Source organism: Sturnira hondurensis, unplaced genomic scaffold (genome assembly GCF_014824575.4).
Source record: "Sturnira hondurensis isolate 20B ecotype Veracruz unplaced genomic scaffold, ASM1482457v3 Scaffold0006413, whole genome shotgun sequence".
NCBI classification, from domain to species: domain Eukaryota; kingdom Metazoa; phylum Chordata; class Mammalia; order Chiroptera; family Phyllostomidae; genus Sturnira; species Sturnira hondurensis.
Window position 1 is genome coordinate 15,331,119 of NW_028079044.1, and position 25,490 is coordinate 15,356,608.

Below are 25,490 nucleotides of genomic sequence, written 5' to 3' on the forward strand. Positions count from 1 at the left end.
AAATCTATTTGTTTCAAAGAGGAACGAACCACCCAGTCATGGGTACGGATATTTCTCTCCCAAAGCCCATGTAGAGGGGCTTTGCCATCCTGTAAGACTTTCTAGCATTACCGATGGAATTCCAGCCGATGGGAAGGTGTGCTGCTTTGTCTGGCTCCTGTCTGAGTTCTTAGCTTTACCCGGGTGTGGAGCCATGCAAGTCCACGTTAAACAGAGACTGTGTCCTCCAACTCACAGCAGGTTTCTGACAGATGTGGCTACAGCCTTTTATTTGATCATTACCAAGATAAGCCCTGAGCTTCAAGAGTGTGTAAAGAGTATGAGATTGAGAAGTAGGAGGCCTTGACTCCAGGCCTGGGAGCCACAACTTCCCGGCCATGTAGCCTGCCATGCGTCCACTCTGAGTTTTGAGTTTTTTCCTCTAGAATGGAGACAAAATTACCTGCCCTTCCCACCTCGCTCAATTATTGTAAGGCTCATATTCGGTATGATGGGATAAAAGTTCTTTGAAAATGTAAAGTGTCATACAAATATAAGGGATATAAGGGATCATCAGAACTCCAAAAAAGAAAAAACAAAACAGAACAACCCCCCCGCCCCCCAAAGCCCCACACTGGCCTTCAAGTTCACTTTGATTGAGTACCTTCATTTCTGCCAATTTTCTGTTATGTCTGGCCGGTGACAGGTTGGCTCTTTCTCCCACTCATTACGGTATTATGTGAACATCTGTAAGATCTGTGAGAACCGCGCAGAACTAAGCCCCCAGTGGTGCTAGAGGTTCCCTGTCCGGTTAGACTGGACAACTGAGAAAGCACAATTCAGGAAGCAAGTCCTGGAGACCTGCCTGAACTTTGACTGAGACTCTCCCCTCTTCTGTAATCGCTCTGGAGACAGACAGTGAATTCACATCAGTAAATGCTTTGGGGAGTTAAAGACGGTTTGCTTAAGAAGGTTCATAAAGATAAAGGTAATCTTATTACCAAAACAATTTAAAGTTTTTAGTTTAGTTTTTTTTTTTTCTTAAGGGGAAATTCTCTTCAGTTTGATTGCAAGATAAAGGTTTTGTTGTTAACCAAGATAAAATATAGTGCTGAATAATCTCTTAAAAATCGAGGTGTATGTTAGAGAGAATAGAGATAATTAAATAGCTTAGACTACAATGGGTAAAGGGAAAAGAGTTTTCATGAAAATTAGCTTAGTAAAGGTAAATTGCATTTGAATCTTAACTTCAAATCTGGGTGCTCTGCTCTGTGGCATGTGTTGAATTGACAATGCCTGTGTGTTAAAGAATTCTGATTGTTTCTTTTGCCTCTCTCACAGCTTATAAAAATGCAAGCAGACTCACCCTAATGAATATTAATAGGATTGATGTCTAGATAACTCATAAACCCCCTGGATCTGTGGACTTTGGATGGAGTAGTCAGAGAGGATTTCTGTGGCTTTATTTAATATGAAATTTACATACTTTTAAAGAATAAACATCATCTTCATATTTTAACATCAATATTCCAAAGTGGAGATTTTAGTGAAATAAAAAGCTTCATTTTCCTTCCCTGAACATTATATTCACCAAGGTCTGCATTTTAAGAGACAGGAAACTGTTAGCTAAAAAGAAATTAACTTAATCCCCCTTCATTAAGTTCCAGTCTTTTTTTTTTTTGTTACTTAGAGACAAGTAATAATTATACCCGCAGCAATGCGAAGCATTTTTTACACTTTTGTTATACAAAGGAACTGCAGTTGTTAAGGTGACAGCAAAAGAAAATGAGAACATTGATAAATACTGATATATTTTGTTCCTAAATCTTTTCTGACTCTTGCAAATAAATTTCACTCAGGTGTCTGAGCAGCATCTTAATTTGTTAACAGTGAAAATCTACACATGTGATTTAAAAAAGTGTCAATCAACTAGCTAAACAATATTTTCCTAGCCAAGGTTATAAACACAGCAGCTAAGTGGGCGGAAGAGATCCTAGTCGACTCTACACCCCAGTTCTTTTAGAAAGCATACAAGGTGGGCATTTTGCTTTCAAGTCGTTGTTTTCTGGATGGGACTTTCAGCAAGCACACAGTAAATCTCAGAAGTGTGTATTATTTGAAGCACATGCTCTCTCTCTCTCTCTGGCATTGTGAAATGACTTTTTAAATTTTAGTTTTACAAAGGGGGGAAATCATTAAAATGTAGTTTGTACCATGACATTCCATTATTTGTCATCTTTATGGCTGTTCTATCGGTCTCATTGCGCCTTGAGTGGTGAGCTTGGTCAGGAGAGGTGAGCGGGATGTGCACGCTCTTGGCTGCGGGTGCTGCTGACAGTGTCTGCTAGCTGGGCTTCCGTCCACGTCCCTGTAGATTTTAATGTCCCCACAGACTGCTGGCAGCCTGCTTCCAGCTGTGGCAGGCATGATGCAGTGAATTGCTTTTGAATGTTCTTTACTCAAATAGGCAGTAATTACAAGCTTAAAGAGGTTTAGTGGTCCAGTAAACTACATAATCACCCCGGAATTAGCCCGGGCTCATCAGTCGCAGTCCAGCAAGCTCGAGTCTGCTGTTTGTATGCAGCCTTGATCACATAGCAACCTGATCAGCAGGTGTGGAACAGCCAGAGTCCCCCATAAACACAACTGTCTACTGGGGACAATGATCTCTAATGAGATGAGGCTACACCATCACTGTAATTTAAGTGGGAAAATTAGCACTGGAGAATGAGTACCAGTTCCAGGGGTCTTTAGTCATATTGGGAGCCGCGTGAAATCTCCATCTCTCTTGCTCCCCCTGTCTCTAGCTTTCTCTTTCTCTCTCTCAAAAAAAAAATCTTCTCACCAAGTGTACTGTTTTTGCTTTTAACTTATGGATGCTATATTCCTTATATAGGGATTTCTCCTAAATATTTAACGCTGGACAGGGCATCTGTAAAGGTCCTAATGATGGCTGTCGACAGACTCATTCCAAAGTGGTATCGTTGTATTTCATCTTTCTTGTCTTTTCTCTTAATGGTATCAAAACCTTTCCACTTTGATTTCTAAAGTGGAAAAGTGTTCTTCGGGTTGAGGCTAGGCCTCCTTTTAGCTGGCATGCTCTCTGAAATAGTAGAGATGAGCTGTATGCACTTTGGAAAAGATCCTTATTTTATTGGAGTTTATTGTATAAATCAGTCATGAACTCTCTTTTCAGAAAAGAGAGTTAGTATAGTGTGCTATTGTGTTGTGTTATTTGTTAGAGTGAATTCTTGGGAGAAGAACCTGTGTATCAACACAATCGTCCTTTATCCTTTCTTTAGTCCTGTGCTAGGTCCTGTGAGGTGGAGAACTTGGGTTTTATTACATTGCAGTTGGAAAAGGGAAGGGAACTTTGGCAACAAATAAACCCAATGAGAAGATAGATTTCATTATTAAGAAACTTTGAGGGAAAATTATATATACACTAAGACGACAATAACACAGTAATTAAGAGAATCCTGGGTGCCCTGGCCAGGGGACTCGGTTGGAGTGTCATTCTGTCCACCAAATGATTTTGAGTCTGATCTCTGGTCAGGGCTCGTACGGGAGGCAACCAATCCATGTTTCTCTCTCACATGTGTTTCTCTCTCTCTCTCTCTTTCCTGGGTCTCTCTCACCCACTATTTCATAAAAACCCCATAAACACGTCCTTGGGTGATTCAAGGATGGGGAAAGTGAGGGTTTGGGTGCATCCTCACCCAGATAAACACATCCTTGGGTGAGGAGGAAAAAAGGAGCATCACGAGCCCCGCAACCTCTGGGAGTCAAATCCCAGTTCCGTCCTACTTGCAAGTCACTTAGACTCTGTGCCTCAGTTTCTTCATCAGTACCTTAAAGTTAAACACGCCTACCTCAAAGGCCTGAGATAAGGGTTAAATGAGTATTTGTAAAGCACTGAGGGCACTGTCTGGTGCAGGGTGAGCATCCTATACAGGTCAGTTAAATATAAAGTAAATAAACTCTACCGTCTGGGGGTTTGTGGAATCAAGTGAGAAGGTTGAGCAGTTGTTCAAATGGGGGTGCCTGTTTTCTGATGTTTGTATGAATTCCTCTACTTACAAATGCTGGTTGAAGCACTTGGGGTGTCTGACTTCAATAGCGCTCATTCATTCAGACAACAAATAGTTATTGGGCACAGGCCTGGGCTAGCTGCATTGTGAATGTGAATAGCATTCCTGTGTTTTTATTAGTATCCACTAAAATGAAATGGTTCCCAGTGTAATTTAACCCATATTTGATTAAGAATCACATGCAAAATGAAAGTAATTGGCAAAAAATGACAAAAAAAAACCCCACAGTGATGTATTTCAAAGCAGACGATCTAAGGCAAATTATGTTGCAGTTGGATGCAGTGGCAGGTACGTGTTTCTAGGACCCCCGAAAAGGGTTCTTGTGCGTAGCCTCCATCATCCCTGCATTTACATGCAGCGCTACAAATGCTGCAAACGCGAATAAAGCAGGGGATGCGTTCGTTTCCATGGAGTTTTGTGTCTTGTATCAAAACCTGCCATTGCACCCTTTATCGGAACTGAGTTGTAAAAATAAGACACACACACACATTAAGATTGTATCTTCTTCATGAATAGAGTAGTAACCATCATATGTACTCATAATTAACTCAGCAAGAGTGAGAGGATTGCTCCTTCCATCACTGAAAAGACAAAATAGTTTGAAGTGAGTTTTCCCAACTCGTATGTTGCCACCGAGTTTCCAGTCCCAGCTGTGCTACTTACCAGCTGTGTGAACTTGAGAAGTCTCTCTGCCCTTTGTGAACACAAGTTTCCTCATCTGTCGAACTGGTCTAATAGGTGTGTTTGCCTTGTGAAGTTTTGTGAGGATCAAATGAGTTAATACATATGAAGTATTTGGAAAGATGCCTGGTGGATCCTAACTTCTTAATACATGTTGCCATTATGACTTCTACCACCCTTGCGAATACTACTAAGCTACAATTAGTTCAAGTCCTTGGATGATGCTGGAGGGAGCATTGGAGATGAGGTTCTGGTGAACTACCCTCACTGCCCAGCTCAGTCCCTGCTCTTGGACATTTGCCCCTGGGTGGTGGGCAGGAGCAGCGACTCTCTCCCAGATTAGGGCTTCGGAACTGCAGACCAACATCCAGGCACTGCTCACCGCAATTAACAACTTTGTTCATGCTGCATGATAATACAAGTTTGGTTTTAAAATGTTTAGCTGTTTGTAAAAGAATGGAGAAATGGGAAAGAAACACCAATGAGAGTGTAGCCCAGGGGAGAGGCTCAGGGGAGGGCAGACCCGGCCCCAGGCCTGAGCAGCTGTGGGCCCCTGGGTGTGCCTTCTGACCCGGCCAAGCCTCTGCTTTCTCAGCTGTGAAATGGAGCTGAGCGCAGTCTCTACTCTTGGGGGTCACCAAGAGCACATGAGATAAGGCTTGTAATGCATTTGTCCTACTGAGAAACAGGAAGCATTCAAATGAGCTATTATTTCAAATGATTCAAAGAGGATGCAAAAGTGAAGCTTGAGTTTTCTCCCCAGTTCCCACCCCACCCCCCTACTCCTCCCACTGGGTTTTCCTGACTGGCCCTTTCGTGCTTCCTTTTACAGCTGTGGTCTTCTACTCAGAGAATCAGGATTCAAGGAGTTCATTAATAATCATAACTGTTCAAATAATTTTAGCACTCTTCATGAATTTTAATACTTTTAGGAGGAAGACATAAGTAATTGTCAATTTAGAGTCAAAACTTTGTCTTCAATGCATATACTTAAAATATTCCTGTAATATATATGAGTATATGGCTAATAAAGATGAGATCTAAACCACTGTTATTATTTTAGAATTGCAAACTACTTTAAAAGAAGTCCCCAGTACAAAGTACTATGAAACCCTCAAATGAAAGTATTTGTCTTTTTTATGTAGTGTCTCTTGTCAATATTTCGTTGATATTTATAAGAAATTAAAAGATCAGACAGGTGAGACAGGAAGACATTGTAGTATTGGCCTCATAATTGACTATGAAACAGTGTTTTTACTGCCATGTATTAAAAGATAATCTCATTAGTGAAGAGTAAAAATTGCTGCAAAATATTACCCAGGGTTCAACTTCTCCTTCCACACTGATGTCATTTCCATGCCATAAGATCCAGTTTAGAGATTCCCCCCCTACTTCTCTACCTGCACACTTCCACTAGCAGCTTCTTCAACTGCTGCTGGATATACAAGAAATCAGAGGGACTGTCTGAGAAGTGGCTTGACTAGGTAGGCTTCAGAAAAAGCAAGTGCCGAACCGTGGCTGGGGCACACTGGGCCTGAGCTTCTGGGCAATCTGGGAGCGTGGGTGGAGGGTTAACATCGCATGTAGGAACCCTGTAACTTCACTGAAGGCGCTCCAAACACGTCTGGCTTCTTAGCCAGGACTGACACCGCAGGTCTTCATCTGCCAGCGTGTGTGAGGATCCAGGACTCCAACTACTATGCATTCAGGCTCTGTTCTGCGCCTGCACGGTGCACTGCTTTTGTAATGCAAATGGGAGGCACAAAGTGTCTCTTTGATAATGTGCAGTCAGAAGACAAAAAAGCATTCACTGAAACAGTAAAACTAATTCATAAAGCTGAAAGACAATAGGGAAGCATTATGGATTTTTTAAAGGGGAAAAAGTATCCTAGATCAATGTAATTGTCACAGTGTAAGCTATTCATAGTCAATGCGGAAGGGGGATGTGGTGGCAAGTTTATTTACAGTGGGAGAAGTTTTTACAGGCAAAAAAATTATGTTAAACAAACATAAATATATTTAGTTAGCAAGTTTCCGTTTATGCTTCCTCGAAGGCACATATATAGCTGGTTGTTTTAATTTATATCCACAATATTCCCTAGTGACAAAAATAGAGTTGAAGTTTGAAAAGAGCACAGAGAGCTAATGGTTAAAAGCTGTATGGTAGATTTTTTTTTTCCTTAAAGGGAGTATCTCTCTATCACATACCAGAGTTTAGCTCAAGGTCAACTTATATTAATGCATTAAACTTGGCTGTGGAGGAGGCAAAGGGCTGGAGGAAAACGGATAAAAGAAGTTCCAAAATTGTTCCTCCAACATATTCAGCCAAGGAACAGAACATTGCCTTGATAAGGGTTATATTGGACAGTTGCCATAATTCCTCCTGTTAGATCAGCTCTCCCGGTACCTATTCCTATACCTTTTAAAGTATAGCATGTAACATTTTGCTTGAAAATTGCTTCCACCTCTATTGCTTTGTTATAGCTGTTTTGCAGTGTCGGAATAGAGGCAGTTCTGTGTCACAAGAAATTACTAATCTGAGGCTTGAGAAGGGGCAGCATAGCCTTCCATTATCTCACCAGCGAGCTCTGTACAGGATTATTTTCAAATTTTCTACTGCTATTACAATGTGCTGTTGGAGTGGGCAAGGCAGTGAGGGAGGGAAGGTTATTGAAACTTGGTTACCAGGGTAGATAAGATAAAGTTCATCACTGTCTTGGCATCCACATTTGCAGTCAGGGGTGGAAAATTTGATGAAAAGGGTACGTTTGGTCAAGGATATCGTTAAGATATAAGGCTGGACGTTTCCCATCTGTGTGCACTGAAGAGTTTCTTTTTTCCCATTGACGTTCATCCAAAAGAGTCCGCTTGATTGTTTAAATAAATACATTTTCCTCCAATGCATTATTAAACCTTGTAAATACCAGACAACCAACATCAGAATCTGCCCCTCTCCCCATCCCAACCTCAAGAAATAAAATTGGAATCACTCAGAGATAACTTTCTTTAGAAAGTTGTCATTTTCTTTGTCATTTTTTCTTCTTTGGGGCTGAGAAAATGACAGTTTGGACTTAACTTTTACACAAAACTATTTTTAGATCTTTCTCTTCAGACTCCCTTGATTTCTGTCACACAGGACATAACTCCAGAAATCATTTTATTCTTTGATGGGGTTACTAAGCAATCACTGCTATCCTGGGTCATGATTAGGAGTCCCACTGTAAATCCAGAAATGCGTGAGAGGGGCAGACAATTTCTTTCTCAGCAAGAGACTGACACTGGCAAGGAGAAGTCCAGGTGTTGTTCACACAAACCGCGATGACCATTGGGAGTGATTTCCTGTAGCTGAGGTTTCACTGCCCACCACTGCTTCTTTTCCCTTCGAGTCCAGCATCTCTTCTCTCCCCAGCCACGCCAGCCTGATACATGTGTGCAGGTTTAATACTGGAAAGGAGGGTCAGCTTTACCCATACATAATCACTGTTTTATGGCTTTCACTCGTTCCTGAGGTGTTAATGCAGATCAAATGGGAAACACTCGGGAAAGAGCCCTTGCAGCTACCGCACTGCCTAGCTCCCCTCCGCTCAATCGTTACTTCTTATTGTAAGATCTGAAGGTAATTTTGTTTGCTCTCTTAATGCATTGCAGTTCTCCCAGTGGCCCTTGCATATCCTTTCTCAAATTCCCATCTTGATCAATTGTTTGCAAATAATTAAGCTTTTAAGAGATAATGGCATGGGGCTAATGTACACGATAAAGGCAAGGTCTCCCATCACTGTCTATTGGAGTGGTGAATTTGCTTTGATATCCCAATGTGCTCAGGTTGACTGCTATATCTGGCAAGTACCATCATCTTTCCTTCACAAGAACCTACTGATCTCTCTTAAATTAGTGTCCTTGCCCTTTAGGTGCAATAGTAGCAAAGGTGTTCAAGTGAATGGCAAGGGGTGACCTAACCCCTTAGTTGCAATGGTTTGGAATGGAATTCCCATTTTCTTCCTAAAATGGCATTTTCTCTTGATCTCTTTTGTAAAATGATGTCTTCCTTGGCTCATCTCCTGGCCTCACTAGCCCCGGGCAGAATGCAACAGGGCTTTGGATGTTTTCACAGCAGCCTTGCCTATGGCATGTTGGGTTTTTATCAAGCCACTTTTTTTCAAAGTCTACAAAGGAATATCTCATACTGTCCACAAAAAGCTTATCTAGTAAAGATGCGTAGGATTTAAGATATTTAAACATATTGGATTTCAGTGAAAAGGCCGACTTCTTTGTGAATTTTTGTCTGACTGTGGATTAGGTTCCTGAAGTCATGGCTTTCATGTAATACTAGTAATTACAGATTTTTTTCCCCAGGGAATTGAAGGTTTGTGGGACATCAAGGCCAGGAACTATGAGAAAGAAAAAAACATGCAGTTGACCTGCCATAGACAAGGGTATAGGAATTTTGTTGATACCCTTTTTTCCCTCTTAACAAAGACCAGATTATTGGGATGTTTAATTTTATCCAAGCTTATTCATTTCATATATATATATATGCATATATATCCATATATATCCATATATATATATATATATATATATATATACACAAACCCACATTTATCTCTCTCTCCTGAACAACTGAAAATTGTTTAATGGAGACAGAGTGTTGGGTCTCTGTAGCTTGAGGCTGCCTAGCAATTATGCTGCATGAAATTAGACGCAGTTTGTTCCAATTACTTAAAATCAGATCACATGAAAAGTGACAGAGGGAAAAAAGGGCAGAACTTTCTCATTTTATGATATTAAATTATGAAATCAGAAACTACACGATGCAAAAACACTCTGAATTTGCACCGAAACTTTGGGGGCCACAGGATTGCTCTCTGACGCCGTAGGGATTCAGGAGACTGTAATGACCCAAAGAGAATTGTTCTGACACCACTTGCTTAAATAAAATGGGAGTCTCATTTGCTTTGGGTAGTGCTGGGTGTAAAACTTGCTCACAAACAGGCGTGCAGAAATACTCTTGAAGACACAGAATCAATAAATGACTGTGGCAATTCTCAATTTTCAAAGTAACTAAAGGTAAATGGCATAAATATTAATTTTCATCCAGTTCTGGTCATAATATTAAGATACAACTTATGAGACAGAGGAAAGGAACCGCCATCCAGCTATAGTAAAGAGAGACTGTTAACATATTTATGACAAAAATTCTATGGAAAAATCAGTGAACAAGGTTTTCATAGGACCTGCCAAACTGCACACATGCTGTAGAAAATGTTGTTGGTTGGAAACGACTTGTGCACATTAGTCTACAACTTTATATGGCAAATCCTCACTTAACGTCTCAGTAGGTTCTTAGCCTTTAATCAGAAAAGAAACGTACTGAAACCAGGTTTACTATAGGCCAATGGTATAAACAAGAATCAAGTTCCTACAGCATCAGCATCTCATTAATGTTGTAACAAAACAACATTAAAGCAAACGATTTTATGCAGGGACCTCCCAACAACTGGATGCTGAAATGTCCCTATGTCAAAATCAGGCTTATGTTCAGTAAGAATTGCTAGCCTGGGTGACCCTTAATTTTGATGGCTCTTAGAACCCCAGATTACACAATCGAGGATTAGAAAAGTCGTTCCTTGTTCAAATGTTATAGTCAGTGAGGGGCAGCATAACACACAATAGCACAGGGTTGTGTGTGCCTGTGTACAATTCTTCAGCTAGCGTCAGCATAGAATTGCGAGATACCCACCTTAATTCTATTCATAGGGTGAAGGTTGCATTTGGTTTGTCCTGAGTGGCAAGCCTTCGTGTGGTGGGAGTTGTGTGTTAAACCTTAGGTTAGCGGATTGCTCCTAGCTCAGTGTCCAATCATGCGATTTTGCCTGTGATGACTGGCATTATGTAGAGTAGGGAGATTGTCACATGGTCTTAGACTATTATGAGGCTTATAGACTTTTATTGGAAAAGAGTGGGTCAACATCACTTTTAGGAATAACATAAGGAGAGTAGTGTTGTGAATTTTAAATTGGATTGTTTATTTCTCTTGTGGGCTTTGAAAATTTTTTTATTGTCATTTTGATGTTCCCATCTGAGCAGCTATTCTTTTATTTCACAAACACTTACTGATTCTCTGTCCAGCTAGTCTGGGATTTGAGAATGCTAAACAAAAAGGCAGAGGCTTTGGGGGGCCAAGTTGAGGGGTAAGAGACATAGCAAAAAGGGAATAAGAAGGCAGAACGAGTGTTTCATAGAGCGGTGCTCACTGTGAGGGAAAGAAGAAAAGGCTGATGGGAGAATGATAAGGTGGATTTTGGACGGTGGAGTGGGGAGGGCTTGGCATTTGCACTCAAATGTGAATGTGACATGGGAGCCGGAGCCTGCATGATGGGGACAAGCTTGGCATGTTGGAAGGACAGAAGGAAGGACTGTGTAGCTGGGCAGAGGGGTGGGGTGGGGCTGAGGCTGCCAAATCTGAGACGTAGGTGGGTCTGGGTCCAGCAGGCCCTGCAAGCCCTGGTGAGCAGTGGGGAGGTTTTTGGGCAGGGGCCCCAGGTAGAGAGAGTAGAGGTCATGAAGGGTGTTTACCACATCCCTCTGTCCCTGTGAGGCTTAGTTAGAAGCTGGAAGGGAAACAGGAAATATCACCGAGTCATGGGCTGCTGACCATTCCTTCCCCTGGTTGGTTTCCTCACCTGTAAAACACGAAGGACAATGGAGTCTATTTATGTCCCTCAAAGGAATAGTATGTCCCTCAAAGGAATAGAACAGGGATTAATTACCATCCTGTTGGTAATATACTTGGAGCTCTTTAGAGAAAGGAACTATATTCCATGAAAGCAAAGCCTTATTCTAATTGTGTATTTATTGATTAAGTGACAATCAAAGACAATGCTTATGGGAAAAATTGCTACGTCTCTGTTCTTTGAAAACAAATCCCATGTGTATAGATATAGAACATATTTAAACTCACATATAAGAGCATTAAAGTGGTCACTGATATGCCTTCTTAGCATCTAATCAGACTTTATTAATGAGATTAAATCTATGTTAATTAGCATTCGATAGACAGGAATTCAGTTTCCAGTGGCACAGACAGTTAAACAGAGAGTTAGTGGTGCCCTTTCCCACTCGTCGGAGAACAGACCGTTGGCCATCAGGACCGTTTTTATCTTGGGAGAATTTACTGGGACGCAGGGTTTCCTACCAGGCAGTGTCTCTGTAAATGGAAGTCATGTTCTCAGCTCCTCACCCAGGCTTTCATTGTGTGTGTGTCCGATTTAGACACAGTTGGTTTTTGAATGAAAAGTATTTGTGCCAAAACTGATTTCAGTAGAATTCCATACATTCTGCAAAAAAGGTATGGATTTAATTTTATCGTCTAATCCTGAAGTACTTTTTTGTCCTGTTTTGTGAGGAACGTTGCTGGGCTTGTTCATAATGTGCAAACGCGCTGGTCTTTGACCCTGTGCTGGCCTGTGTTCAGAATCTCAGCACGTGTTGGCATTCGGATAGGGACACAAACTTTGGTTGAATTTCATGTGTTTGTGTTTTTCAGAGGAGCTCAAATGAACAGTGGTGAAAAAAAGGAATCCGCTTTAATTTTGATATTTGCATCCAGCAATATAGTATCTGGAGGGAGAATGTCATGCTAACAGTGCTTTTAACTGCTGGGGACCTCAGCTGAGACTGTTGGTCCACATGGTTCAGCCTTAGAAGTCTATGGTTCTAATAAAGATAGCACATCAAGGCAGTGTACTTTTATGTAGTCAAAAGGGCTTGACCTTATTTTAGTCCTATAAAATACAGTGGAGACCATACTGAACTTTCCACATTTGCAACAAATAAACCTGTTAAAGGATAAACTCAGTATCAAGGTTCTGCAAATATCCTAAGTAGCTATTTATACACTTCACTAATCTTTGTAATTGGCTGTCTTTTACTGCCATTAATTAGATGATGTAGTAGTCTATTAATAAGAGTGACACACCTCAGCATTTTTACCTTTAATTATGGACTTCACTAGACACTTAGGTTATTGACAAATAGCCTAAATGTTGCCCAACATACACATTTCTTTTTTTTTTAAAGAGCATATCTGTTTGTTATTGAATCCTTAGCCCCTGCCATGGCACCTGGCATGTGGTATGTATTCCCTTCTTTGCCAAAGCACGTGTACATACACCTATCTTTTTTGTCCTCTTTCAGCACCCTTACCCTTCTGAAGAACAGAAAAAGCAGTTGGCACAAGACACGGGACTCACCATCCTTCAAGTGAACAACTGGTGAGTAATTTGGTTTTGCCCTTATACACAGTCTGCTCTCTGATGGCAACCTGAAGCGAATGTTTTGCAATGAGAAGACACACCCAGTGTGGCCATTTCCCCTGGTAGCTTCTGGGTCCAAAAGTGAAAACAAGCTGTGGAGTGGCAGGTGAGAGTCTTTGCTGGTGTGGAAAGGAAACAATGTGCGGCTTCCCCTTTCCTTATTAACGGCAGGCTTTAGGCACAGTCTAAGTCAGTTCACAGTTTAATTCACGTTCACTATGGCTCTGTAAATGCATCTCTCTCTGTGGCTTCCCCCTGCTCAGGATAACCACTAGAAAGAGTGGATCGTTCTGTTTTCTGTGAAATGAGAAAATCCACCATCACCCATTGGTCAGGTTTTCAACCCAACAAACACCTACCTTTAGTTGGATTTTGTTAGGGCTGTGTGTTCGAGGGTTAGTCCCCCCTTTCCTCTTATCTCCCGTCTCTGGGAAAGGAGAACTTGCTTGTTTCTACTTGGGCGCTATTCAAACCCTCACGTATCTCTGAACTGTGCGATACTGTTCCTAAATAAATGTGTACGTTCCTGATTTAGGGAGAAGCCGAGATTACATACCAAGAAGCAGCCCACGATATTCTGGTGAAATGCATGGTGGTTTGGCAGCAAGGCTCTGAGAAAGTGTGACGTGTCACCCTTTGTTACTGCGCTGAGAGCAGGTTCCTATAATCACTCTGAGCTAGTGTCGTATTTGATGGGCATTGAAACCCAATATCCACTAAAACCAAGTGTATCTAATTAATTGTCCTAATATTTCTCAATTAGTGTTTGTGATGGGGAAACCTTATCCTCTCTGAGGCAAAATCCAGAAAAGGCCTGAAGCCTGGTTGGGGACAGCAGAGAACTGGGAAGGCTAGTGTGCAGACAGAAGTATTTCTTTCTGTTCAATAAGTGTCAAAGATTAATATTACAGAATCTCTGATTACATGGCCTAATCCATTTTGGTGAATAAATTTGTTCTTGATGTCCATTGCACCTCTATTAACAGACCCTTCTCTCTGTTAGAGAGCCTGGGAGCCTTTGGGAGAGATTTCAGATATATTAAACTCCATTACAGAAAATGTAATTTCTGTCAATATAATTCCATGTATTCTTCAATTTAGTATTTTAGAGATAACAAGCTACTTACAATATATTTGCCTTTGGAGGATTAATTTACAAAGTGCACTATCTTCAGGACACAGACAGACTCACATAAGCGTTGCTTGTAAGGGTTATCAATTTCTGTGACCTTACTGTAGCCTTGGGAGATCAATTTTTGCAGCCCTTTTAGTCAGGTGGACAGGGGACCAATGAAAGGCACACAGTAGCTAAATGTGTTGCCAGGAGTTGTGTTGCTGCTGAGGTTCTTTGCTGGCCTATTTTTTACCTGCTATTGTGTCTGAATTGTCAAGATTGTAGTGGAACTGTAGTCTTTCAAATCGTTTTGGATGTTATTATAGGGTAGACCATCGATTTTGCATGCACACCTAAATTTCTATATAGTTTTCAAGTTTACACTGCTGGTGAGGCAATTTTAGTACAACAGAGACTGTATAAATACCGTATTTCCCTGGAGGGCCGAGGAGTGGCAGGGTGAACTCTAACTGAAGAAGGCAAAGCTCTGCCCTTCAGCTGATCTATCACACATGCCATCTCTCGTCCTTCTCGCTGTTGCTAGCAAACTTCACCCATAAACATACGTCGTTACCAGAGAACACATTCCAATACGAGTTGCTTTCTTTCTACAGGTGGACAAACTTGCGGGATGGTTCCTGTAGATGCAGCGGCAGGCAGGCATTCCTGTGACCCCAAGCAGTACGCACTTGTTATTTTCTTAGGTTCTGTGTACAGTCAGCAATCACAGTCTGACTGCCTCAGTGTTGCAATTAGAAGGGGAAAAATGACCCCCCCAAACATTATAATACATACCATATAGCAATTTTTCAAAGTATATGCAGACTGTACCCCAAACTCCATACGGATATTTATTTATTTTTATTTTTTCTTTAATTTTTTAAATTTAATTCTGCGCTGGTACATAACTTAAAACATCACTGTTACTCAGTTACGTGGGACATAAACACGGTGCTGTGCTCAAGTGGCGCTGTGGACGTGCACGTGTTCTCTCCGCGCTGGGTGAGGTCTGCAGCCACTGGCTCTCACTGCATCGCTCCGAATTCAGCAGCCGTCTCAACTCTTGACGGCTGGGTTTGTGATAGCTTCCCTCAAATGACTCCAACTTGTAAGGGAGATTGCTTCTCTTATGTTTGATGAATAATGACATTCCTGTGTTTGATTTGAGTTTGTAACGGTTTATTAATTTCCACCCAAACTTCCCTTTAAGGAGCTGATAATTGATTTCTTTTTCTTTGAGTAGGAAATGTAATGTGAACCTGGGAAAACCTGGATGGTACTTCCACTGTGGCATACTGCAAGACTAAAAAGTAGCATAACCACTCAAGTAAAGTGGTTTTCCTTTTACTTTATTGTAATAAAAATTATACAGAGCTTTTTCTGAGAGCTTGTAAACATTTTTCCTGTGTTGAGCATCAAGCCCAAGTTATTTCCTTTGGGAAATAACAACTTTAAAAAAAATCTTCATTCCCCTTCTCTTCATTTAGCCATAATATTTAAGAATGTGTCTTCCTTCCTGGATTTCTTAAAACTTGTTAACACACATGTACGTTTTGTACAAACTATGAGTCACTGTTGAAGAGGTTTAATGAAATGCTGAAGGGCAGGTTGGGTGCAGATCAGTCACAGTTATTGGCAGCAACATGATGTATGGAAACACAATCCGAAAGTGAAAAATATCAACTCATGTCTCCTTGTTAGCTTGTCATAGAAACCCTGGCAGACGCAGCTTTCGGTTAGGTTGTAACTGGAAACTCAAGATGAGAAAAGTTTGGAGCGTTGTGATGCTTTCCTTCCATTGCTGAACTAATTTTACATTTCTTTCATTGACGTGGGCAATCTATACTACCCATGTTGGGTAGCTAGGGTCGAAGCATATGGGGTTTGGGGGAAGAAGAAACAACAGGGACAATGTAAACAACAAAGTTTAAAACAAGACGGATTGGGTTAATTAAGAGAAACTTCGGGTTCCAAGGAGTAAGCGTTATAACTTCCCCATTTGGTTTACCTGCTGGAGTGAAAACAGAGAGGAGGAACCTGAGAATGGCGGCTGTTAGCACGGACAGGAGTTGGAGCCCGGGGTGGAATGTGAGCCATGCTAGATGAGACCTCCCAGGACAAGTCTGTGCCAATACGCTTTTTTTGAGAGTTGAGACAATAACGCAAGGAATTTGAGTAAAAATATTTTTATCTAAATTATCTAAGTATTTGAGGTAACTGCATGGCTTTTAAAAATCAACTTCTGCAACTAATTGCCTAAATAGTGCAATCTAGCATGCTGTGGTAGGCTTACACTTGAAGCATAATAAGTTGGGAAATATAATATGTGCTATACATTTATGTGTTTTTCTTCCTTTGCTCCCTCACTCTCAGTTATGATTTGATCCCCAAATGGTAAATAACAGCATTCGGGGTTCCGTCTCTTTGTCTTTCACGGCAGTTGTGGTTGTGACAAACAATTCTGTTGCATCAGCAGCGAAAACATATCACTGATATGCTGCATGTTTTAACCAACTTCAGCAGAAGCTTCTTAAATGCAGAGATTAGATGGTTGTTTAAGTCATCAAATATTTAAATAGAACTTTAAACGCATATGCACACAAAGTCCATACTTGTTTTCTTTTCCTCCAGGTGAACTTTATTTTTTTTTTTTCATTGAAAACGTGAGTACAGAATAGAATGGCCAGATAAAAACTCCCTTGTATATTTGCGCCACAGTGTTGCAGACCTGGGGTTCCATGTGATGGAAACTCACACCCCTGATTGTGTCTTGTTTGCCGGATGCCTCCGACGCATCTGCCTCAGCAGAGTTCTAGCCTAGGGTTACTGAATCCATTTTACAGTTTCTTTGTTTACTACTTCTCATTCAAACACTTTCCCATTAAGGCTAAAGTTAAATGCTCATTCCTTTATGATCTAAGAAGGCAATATGGATTTTATTTTTTATTTTTTTTAATTTTTATTATTTTTTATTTATTTATCTTTAGAGGGGAAGGAGAGAGGGAGAGAAACATCAATGTCTGGTTGCCTCTCCTGCGTCCCCTGCTGGGAGTTGGCCTGCAGGGAACCAGCCTGCAACCCAGGCATGTGCCCTGACTGGGAATCAAACTGCGATCGTGTGGTTCGCAGGCCTGCGCTCAATCCACTGAGCTACACCAGCCAGGGCGCAATATGGATTTTAGATGCAAATTATATAGTATATGGGGGATACAGTATGTATATGGAGAGAAAAAACATTGTTCATCAGTCGGGTGCATAAAATTCCATGGAGCATCCCAACATCCAAGGTGACACTTTACAGAACTATCTTGGTGCTATGGATCTCGGATTTAGTACACACACCAGATTTTCCTAGTTACTTCATTTATTGCCTCAAAACTGCAAAGCACTCAGGCATCACTTCTCATTTATTACTAGTGGGGGCATAAAAGTATGTTATCCTTAAAGATTTACGCCACTGGCAGGTAAAAACATAAACTTAATTTTTAAAAAATAGGATCTCCCTTAATATTATAAACAGATTCAACTGGTAAAGGTCAGATTTCTTTCTGAGTTATGGTAATAATGCAGCAAATACTTTTATAAGTAATCAAAGATCCTATAAATATAGGTACCTGTGTAGATGTAAATGTTAAAACATTCACAAATTATCCTTTCAACTTCTGTGATCTAAAAATCAATAGGGGGTCATGGGGTTTCATAGAATTGCTCTGCTTTTTCTTCCAACATAATTTAATAATACATTTTACAGATGTTGTTTAAACATTAGGTACAGATTGTTTTGTCAATAAAGCTGAACAGAGGCCTGACACAAAAACCAGAAAAACAGATGTAAGAGGAACAGGGCCTCATGTAAGAGGTACCATTCAACCGCACAATGAAAGTGCAGGGTGTGTAGTGAGTTTCCTTGCCTAGGAATTACCGAGGGATGGAACAACTTCACACACTAAAGGTAATTTCATTAAGCAGGTAGCTTAACTTTTTCCCTGGAGAATCTAAATGTAACCTACTTTTAAGGGAGACTTCATAATTGATCAATGGAGTAACAGGTGCTGTATCCTTAAAAGAAGGAGCAGACGGAGATATAAATAGAAAAGCTCTCCAGAACATCTCAGAATGGGTTGTTGTTCTCCAAGCCACAGTTAATTGCTATGCTTTTCACCTTGAGTGTCAATTCTAATAATATTACCTCTATAGGCACTTACTCTGGGCTTAGATTATAGCAATCAGTAATACTCACTAGATAAAATACTGTCTGGTTGCTCATAAGAAAATATTGAAATCAGTCAGAAAATGTTTAGCTTGCATATTGCCTGAGACAGGACTGGCGCGGTGCCAGGCAGGCAGGGTGCTATTAGGAAAGCTGAGCAAATCGCTTGCAGGGAAAAGAGCTGTGAATTTAGAAACCTTCAGGTATTGTCATGACAGAGAGTCTTAGGGGTTCAACAGAGACACCACTTTTGTCTTCAGATTTTAAAATTTGCAACAAACAATCCTCTGAAAATGACTCTGCAGTCTGTTAAATATACACACTTTGCTCTAAGTTTCATGCCTCAAATTTACTCAGATCCCTGCCCTCTTCCACCCCCGAACCCCATTACATTACATTGGTCATACTGTGAGGGATAGAAACCCCTAAGGAAAGGAGTAGGTGTTGGCTGTCTGTGCTGGACGGAAAGGCATGCCCTTCTACCAGGGTACCTTGAGTCTAGGTGGGAAGAGAGACAGGGATGCGGGAGGTAGAAAGTTGGACTTGAAAGTTCAAGTGTTGTTTTGGGTAAGCACTGTCTCCTCTAGCCAGCATTCGAGGACAGTGTGTGTGCTTTTTAGGACTAAGGAAGAGTGTGATGCCTGAAGCTGAGAGTTGCTACTACTTGAGGAAATATTGCAGGACCTCTGAGGGCTGGAGTTCAAGTGAGGCCCAGACCTGAGTGAGTTGGGAGACTGATATATCTATCAGTGCCCCATGCTTCAATGTCTGTGATCCCTTTCAAGGCAGAGAAAGCAGTGGTTTGGTGGCTGACTTTGAACAGGGTGTGTAGATCAGAGGACTTGTTGGAAGTCCTAATTAAGCCCGATTTGTTGTTTTCTGTGTTTCGGCACAAGTATTCAGTCCAAGAAATGGAAAGAACTCCTTGCGTGTCATGCAACCTAGAAGAGCCGGGCCTGACTCCCATTGACTTGCAGAGAGCTTGGGAAGGGAGAGGGCTGAGTGGCGTCAGGATTGAGGGGAAGAGTCCAGGCATCCACAGGTGGCGAAGGAGCAAATTCCCCTGTAACCCCCATGACAACATACAACTTATGGGGCAAGCAAAGGGAGGAGTTATCTAGGGGAAAGAACATTTCGAGTCAAAACATTTCCTTTGTTGTCCCCACTCCTCGCCGGTGAGCTGTGTGCCCTCAATGGAGTCACTTCATGTCAGTGGCAGCAGCTTCCTCTGCCTTGCACGGCCAGGTACGACTGATTCCTGGGACTAAATCTCTTCCAGCTCAAACGTTCTAGACTAGATAATAATGTGAACCAAAGAAAAGCACATTTAATGTTCTGGAATGGACTCTGATTCCAGCTTCCCCTTAGGACTGGGGAAAGGAAGAGGGTCCTGTGGTAAAGAGAAAGACAGGAAAGTTAAAAAGTTGTTCTGTTTCTTTATCGTGAACGAATCAAGCACTATAAAATAAAAACTATCTGAAACTAAACATTATCACAAGACATGAAAAGCATGTATGCTGTCATTTTAGGGCTCATAATAGAGATAAATCAGTTGTTTTTAGCAGTGTGCTGCGAGCCTGTGAAGGGCATGACGGATAATAGGCTTGCAATTTCTGAAATTATTGTACAGCAGAATTTGTTTTTTCCTCAGGCATTCAATCTTTTTCTCCAGTAATTTTGTACATGACAAACTTTTTAGTGGGTGCATTAATAATCTGTAAGTAATGGGTTGTCAGGTGTCAGTTAGATAAGATGAAAAGACTGTTTAAGCATTATCCATTTGCTTCTTTGCACGAGTTTCCTAGGTCAGGAGAAACAACTTTCTGAGTTGTGGTTGAATGCGCATGTTGGGTTTTTTTTCCAGTCTCTCCCTCATTTGGCTCTGCTCCAGGTGTATGTGGAAGAGCCGTATTACATTACATAAATCCTGCATGTAGGAGCAGATCGGAAACTCGCACTGTGTGAATCAAGGGGACACATGTCTCAGCTGTTTTCTGTAAACTTATTTCAGTTTTTCCAATGTTGCTCTTTTCCTTTTGAAAGGAAACTCTGTAAGGGGAAGAAGCCTCTGCTGAGAGGGACACCCAAGCTTTAGACATTAGGAGTTTCCTAGCAAGTCAGGTTTCGGTCTATTCTTGTCAAATCGGTCTTAAGTGTGTTTACATATAGTTTGCCTTTCTGGTATTTTCTGCTTGCACAGACCTGATCTCCACCTATTTTGTGTCAACAGTTGCTGAGGCTGGTGTTGGGTGGTTAAACCACTGAGCACCGACGCAGCGAGCGGTGCCCACAGAGAACCCTCTCACTTACGTCACCATCTTGCTCCAGGCTGTGCCTACATAAAACAAACAGCATTTCTGAGTGGTTAAAAAGTCAGCCCGAAACACACAAAAAATGGGGCAAATGTTGTCTTTGTTGAATAAAACAATTTTCTCAACAATGGAGTGGAGCCAGGGCCATGGGGGAAGGAAGTGTTTCCGAGGGCGAAGGCTGTCTTGGATCCAATCTGCATTGCTGCAGAGTGGACACGCCTAGAGAGCTTTGTGGAAATGCTCTGCGTTTTGGTCTGTTCCTTTTTCAGTGTTTAAGGGGAGAGAGAACATTCAAACAAGTCCCTCCAACAACATGGATGCTTGTAACTTTGGCAAATACAGGGCTCTCCTGTTCAATGCATCATAGTCATTGATATTTTCCTCTTTATTTTATCTCCATTCTTTCGGGGCTTTTCAGCCTGGCCCATTAATACAAGAAACAATGCACCCCACTGGGCTCATGACACCTGAGCAGTAACAAACCAAAAACTTCAATGGGTTCCCACCCTTGAGAGCCCTCTTTTCCTTTTTAGCCTCTTAGCCAATGTGACTGGAGGACTCGGTGCCTCACAAGATTAGAGCCATCGCTGAAGACGGGGAAATGTATGTCCTTTCTCAAACATGCTGACTCTTTTGGGCCCATGGGAGTTATCAGTCTCAGGTTCAAAATGGAACTTCACTCAGCAATGAGTTTCCTGTCATTGGAGAGATCTGGCTGAATATTGATAAAGTCACTACTTTTCCAGAATAGAATACTGCCTAGGGACAAAAGTTAAATGTGTCACGATTAATAACATATATAAGTTTCTACTAGTTTGTACCCTAGGATGCTGATTTAAATGTAAACCAGTGCTTTTGAGGGTTGTTGACTGGTTGAAGGACTTGTTGACTGGTTGGCCGGCAGCCCTAGACTATCTGCCCTGGTTGACTTGATTTAATCGTTAGTGTGGGGCATGGTTCATGTGTACTTGCGAAGGGCAGGGAGCAGGGGACGGTGAGAAGCCAATTGAAAGAATAGTCCAGAGAAGTCAGATGTCAGCCCCCACGTCTGATCACCTGGCGGTACTGTTGACAGAAGGGAAAGGCCTCCCTCCTCAGGTGAGGATGGGGGGAGTGGGGGCAGAGAAAGCACATCAGAATCGTTCTGAGTGAGCCTAGTTTAAAAATGCCTTTTGAGAATGAACTTTGGATTTTAGTCCTGTTATTTCTTTTGAAATTGCAAATAACAAAGGGATATGAAATCTTGGAATTTACCCACGGGGAGCCTGGATTTGCTCAAATTTTAGAAACCCTGTGGTAAGGAACAACAGAAGCCGAGACCTGGGTGGAATTATATGCATCGTTTGGCAGCTGAGGCTCGTGGCCTTACGATGTTACTCAGCTAATTGGAGGCGAGGATGGGGCTGATCCCCAGTCCAGCACCTCTTCCATTCCACCGTTCATGTTTGGTTTTAACAGCGTCGTGGAGATGTAATTCACGTGCTGCACCATCTACCCACTTCAAGTGCTCACTCGATGGTTTTTAGTAGGAAGCCACCCCACAGTCCATTTCACAACACTGCCACCACCTCAGAAGGAAAATCTGTGCCCTCTATTTATTTTCTGTTTAATTTTCACTGTGGCAACATTAGTTAATAACATTACATAAATTCCAGGCATACAGCGTTATAATTTGATATCCGCGTACTCCACTGTCTGTCCCCCTCGCCGTCACCCCACTGCACACCCCCGTCCTCCGTCCCCTCAGCTCCTGGCAACCATCTACTTCCTGTCTCTACAGATTTGCCTGTTCCGGGCATGTCACATAAATGCTATTGGGTAATATGTGGTCTTTTGTGACTGGCTTCCTTCTCTCAGAATAACATTTTTAACTTTCATCCATGTTATAACGTGTCATCAGTACTTCGGTCCTCTTCATGGCTAAATAGCATTCCGTTTTACGGAAAGACCGCAGTTTGGTTATCCATGCCCCACTGGTGGCCAGTGGTGTTGTTTCCCCCTCTTGCGGCTATCAGCGCACACATACAGTTTTCCTTGTGCCATTCATTAGGTGTCTTTGAGAATCACGGTAACAGTATCCCAACAAACCCCTGTGCTGTTTTGAAACTTCTAAAGCACTTGCCTGTGTTCTGACTGTGATAATTATGCATGACGTTGTTCGAGGAAGAGGGCAGCCTCTCTGAAGGGAGATTCACATTCTCTGAACTTTCTCAGCGTGGCTTAGATGCCCGTAAGCATTTTTCAAAGATTTGACACATTTTAGGAGGAGGTCATTTTGTTAGTTTTAGTGTCTTCATTTGAAAATGTTTGTCGTATACCTCATTGGGCAGATTTTTGCCCCTTTGTACAAGTGGTTCCATTTGTATTTAAGGGCCTATATATTATTACATTTTGATGTACATGAAATGGAACTGGTTTCAAGCTTTACTCACTGAAATAGAAATTACAGCGATTATGCCATGGAACAGAGACAGGCCCCCCTTCGAGTCAAGTCATCTTCATTGGGTCGTTCTGTAGCCTCATTTGGCAGGAGAGAGTAAAAATCAAGCTATATTTTGAGATGTCCTCCCTCGGCATAAATGGAGACTCCAGGCTTGGGAAGTGCTGGATTGGTCAAGGCCAGGGAACTAGGGCAACTGAAAGAGAGGCCCTAGAGAAAGGGGAGGACTCGCCGGTACTCCAGGGAGGTGCTGGTATTCCATCACATCGTTCCATCACGGCGTCTGCACACCGAGGCCAGTCCCTGTTCCCACGCAAGAGGGTTCCAGCACCAGTCATTCAGGGGGAATTTCATTGAAGAAAATTGTGTCTTTGATCATTACATTGGCCGTGCACCTCGACTGGCGGGGACATACATGGTTTGTGCCTATTGCCCAGGATAATTATGAGTAGTGTTCTTTTACTGTCAAAAGCATCCCAGCTTAGATGATAAATTATCAGGTCGTTCTATGTATAATGGAGAGTGGCAGAAAGTTAAATTTGTTTTAAATAAAATAAATACGTATTCTGCAATGTTTGTGGGATGTTTAGTTAAACACAACGTCATTGACTTTTTGTGAATATGGGAAAATTAGAATATATACAGAAAGTGGTTCTGCTTAAAACCAAAGTGAGACACATCTATTGTTTGATAATACCTACTTTAAGTTTTTCATTGCTGTAGGAGGTTTTGCTATATTGTCCCTAGATTGCCCTTTGGTGATTCATTGTGCTAATAATAATTTTAATTCTATATCTTTTTCTTATATCTATATGGTATAAAGACTCAAATTTGGCAAATTATCTGCTACATTTTAAGTAAATATTTTATAAGTGCCATTTTGTTACCTGTGCTTTACGTTAATACTTACTTAAAGTAATTTTAACTGTTGAGTATTTCTTTCCCTAGATCTGGTGAGACAGCCTACAATCTCTTCCTCTGAGTTCAGAGCCTAGTACTTTAGTGATCTAAAAAGCAGCAAAAGAAATGCAGACCCCCCATTTAGGGAACCACTCTTGCTTTGAATTCAGGTAATCAGATTAAATGATTTAGCAAGCTTATTTTTTTTTAGAATAAGGAAATCACTTTACAATTTGCTTTTAAGGAAAACTTTGTTGTATATAACCTAATGATAAAATATTTGGAAGTTATTTCAACATTTAAAGTTCAAAATAATATGTGGCTTTTGTTGTTTCTTTTTGCATTATTTCTTAACATATTGGTGGACTTTTTCACTAGTTGCTTTAAGGAAAATTTTATATGTAATTAACGCCCTCATTTCAGTTATTTCTAGAGTAATTTGACAAATGCACCCATCACTGGAAGAGAAGGCTCCCCTTCTCAGCCTGCTGATGGATGGGCTTATTGCGATTTGAGCAATATACTTCCAGGGTGGACGGGGAGTGGAACCTGTGCCCCCTTCTCCCCCATCCTGTCCACTCACCTCTTCCACCCTCAGACACACAGATGATGTACTGCAGTCTTGGAACTGTTGGATCCTGTAGAGAGAGGTCCAAAAACATGATTTCATAAGGCTCGACTTGAGATTGAGTCAACTTTATTGAGCATCCTAAAATCATTTTTCGTGCAAGTTTATTTCCCAGAGAAAGAGAGTGTAGAAAGCGTGGATCCTGAAGACTGCCAGTTATGGACCATTAAATTCCATAAATAAATGTAAATCTAACATGCAGGATTCCAGCAAAAGATTGTGAAGTTCATTTCTTGTTTTAAAGAACAGAGAGTTATTTGGGAGATAGCTAGAACTCTTTCCCTGAAAGGTTTATTTATAAAACAGGCCTTAAAGTTATCAGGAAATGCTGACTTTAAAAAAATTTAGTACATATGATTTTATTTAAATGACTGTGATAAAGTTGAAAGAAATGTTGTGTCAAGGAAAATTCATGGACTAGAAAAAGGACAAAATCCTGGAATTCAGCAATTACCTTCTAATATGACATTTTATATGTGAAGATTTTTCACAAGGTTTTATTCTATAGAAATATTTATAGAAATTACCCAAATGAATTATGTATCAATCACATATTCTATTTGCATGTTGTCTGTTTGTGACTGAATAATGAATAGAGCATGTAGAAACCACCACTACTTATACTTACAAATGCAAGGTATTAATTTTTATTACTAATAAAATGTCTATGTAGGTATTTCTAACTATTCCTAAATACTAATCAAAGATGAGTATTATTTGTAATTTCTTTGGTGGATGATACAGGTGTAGAAGGCATCTTTACTAACATATCCTGCTATTTAAGGGAATCTTTTCTTTAATACTAAGTTGATAATGTGAG

At 41.1% G+C, this 25,490-nt stretch overlaps 1 protein-coding gene across 3 annotated transcripts in view; it reads left to right on the forward strand.

The window, feature by feature from the left end:
• Window positions 1–25,490, forward strand: part of MEIS1 (Meis homeobox 1) — a 130,173-nt gene that overhangs the window by 93,831 nt on the left and 10,852 nt on the right. For all 3 annotated transcript variants that reach the window (XM_037048063.1, XM_037048061.1, XM_037048062.1), the window contains one exon: window positions 12,948–13,024. In XM_037048063.1, the coding sequence (XP_036903958.1) occupies window positions 12,948–13,024 (77 nt within the window). The remainder of the gene's footprint in view (window positions 1–12,947; window positions 13,025–25,490) is intronic.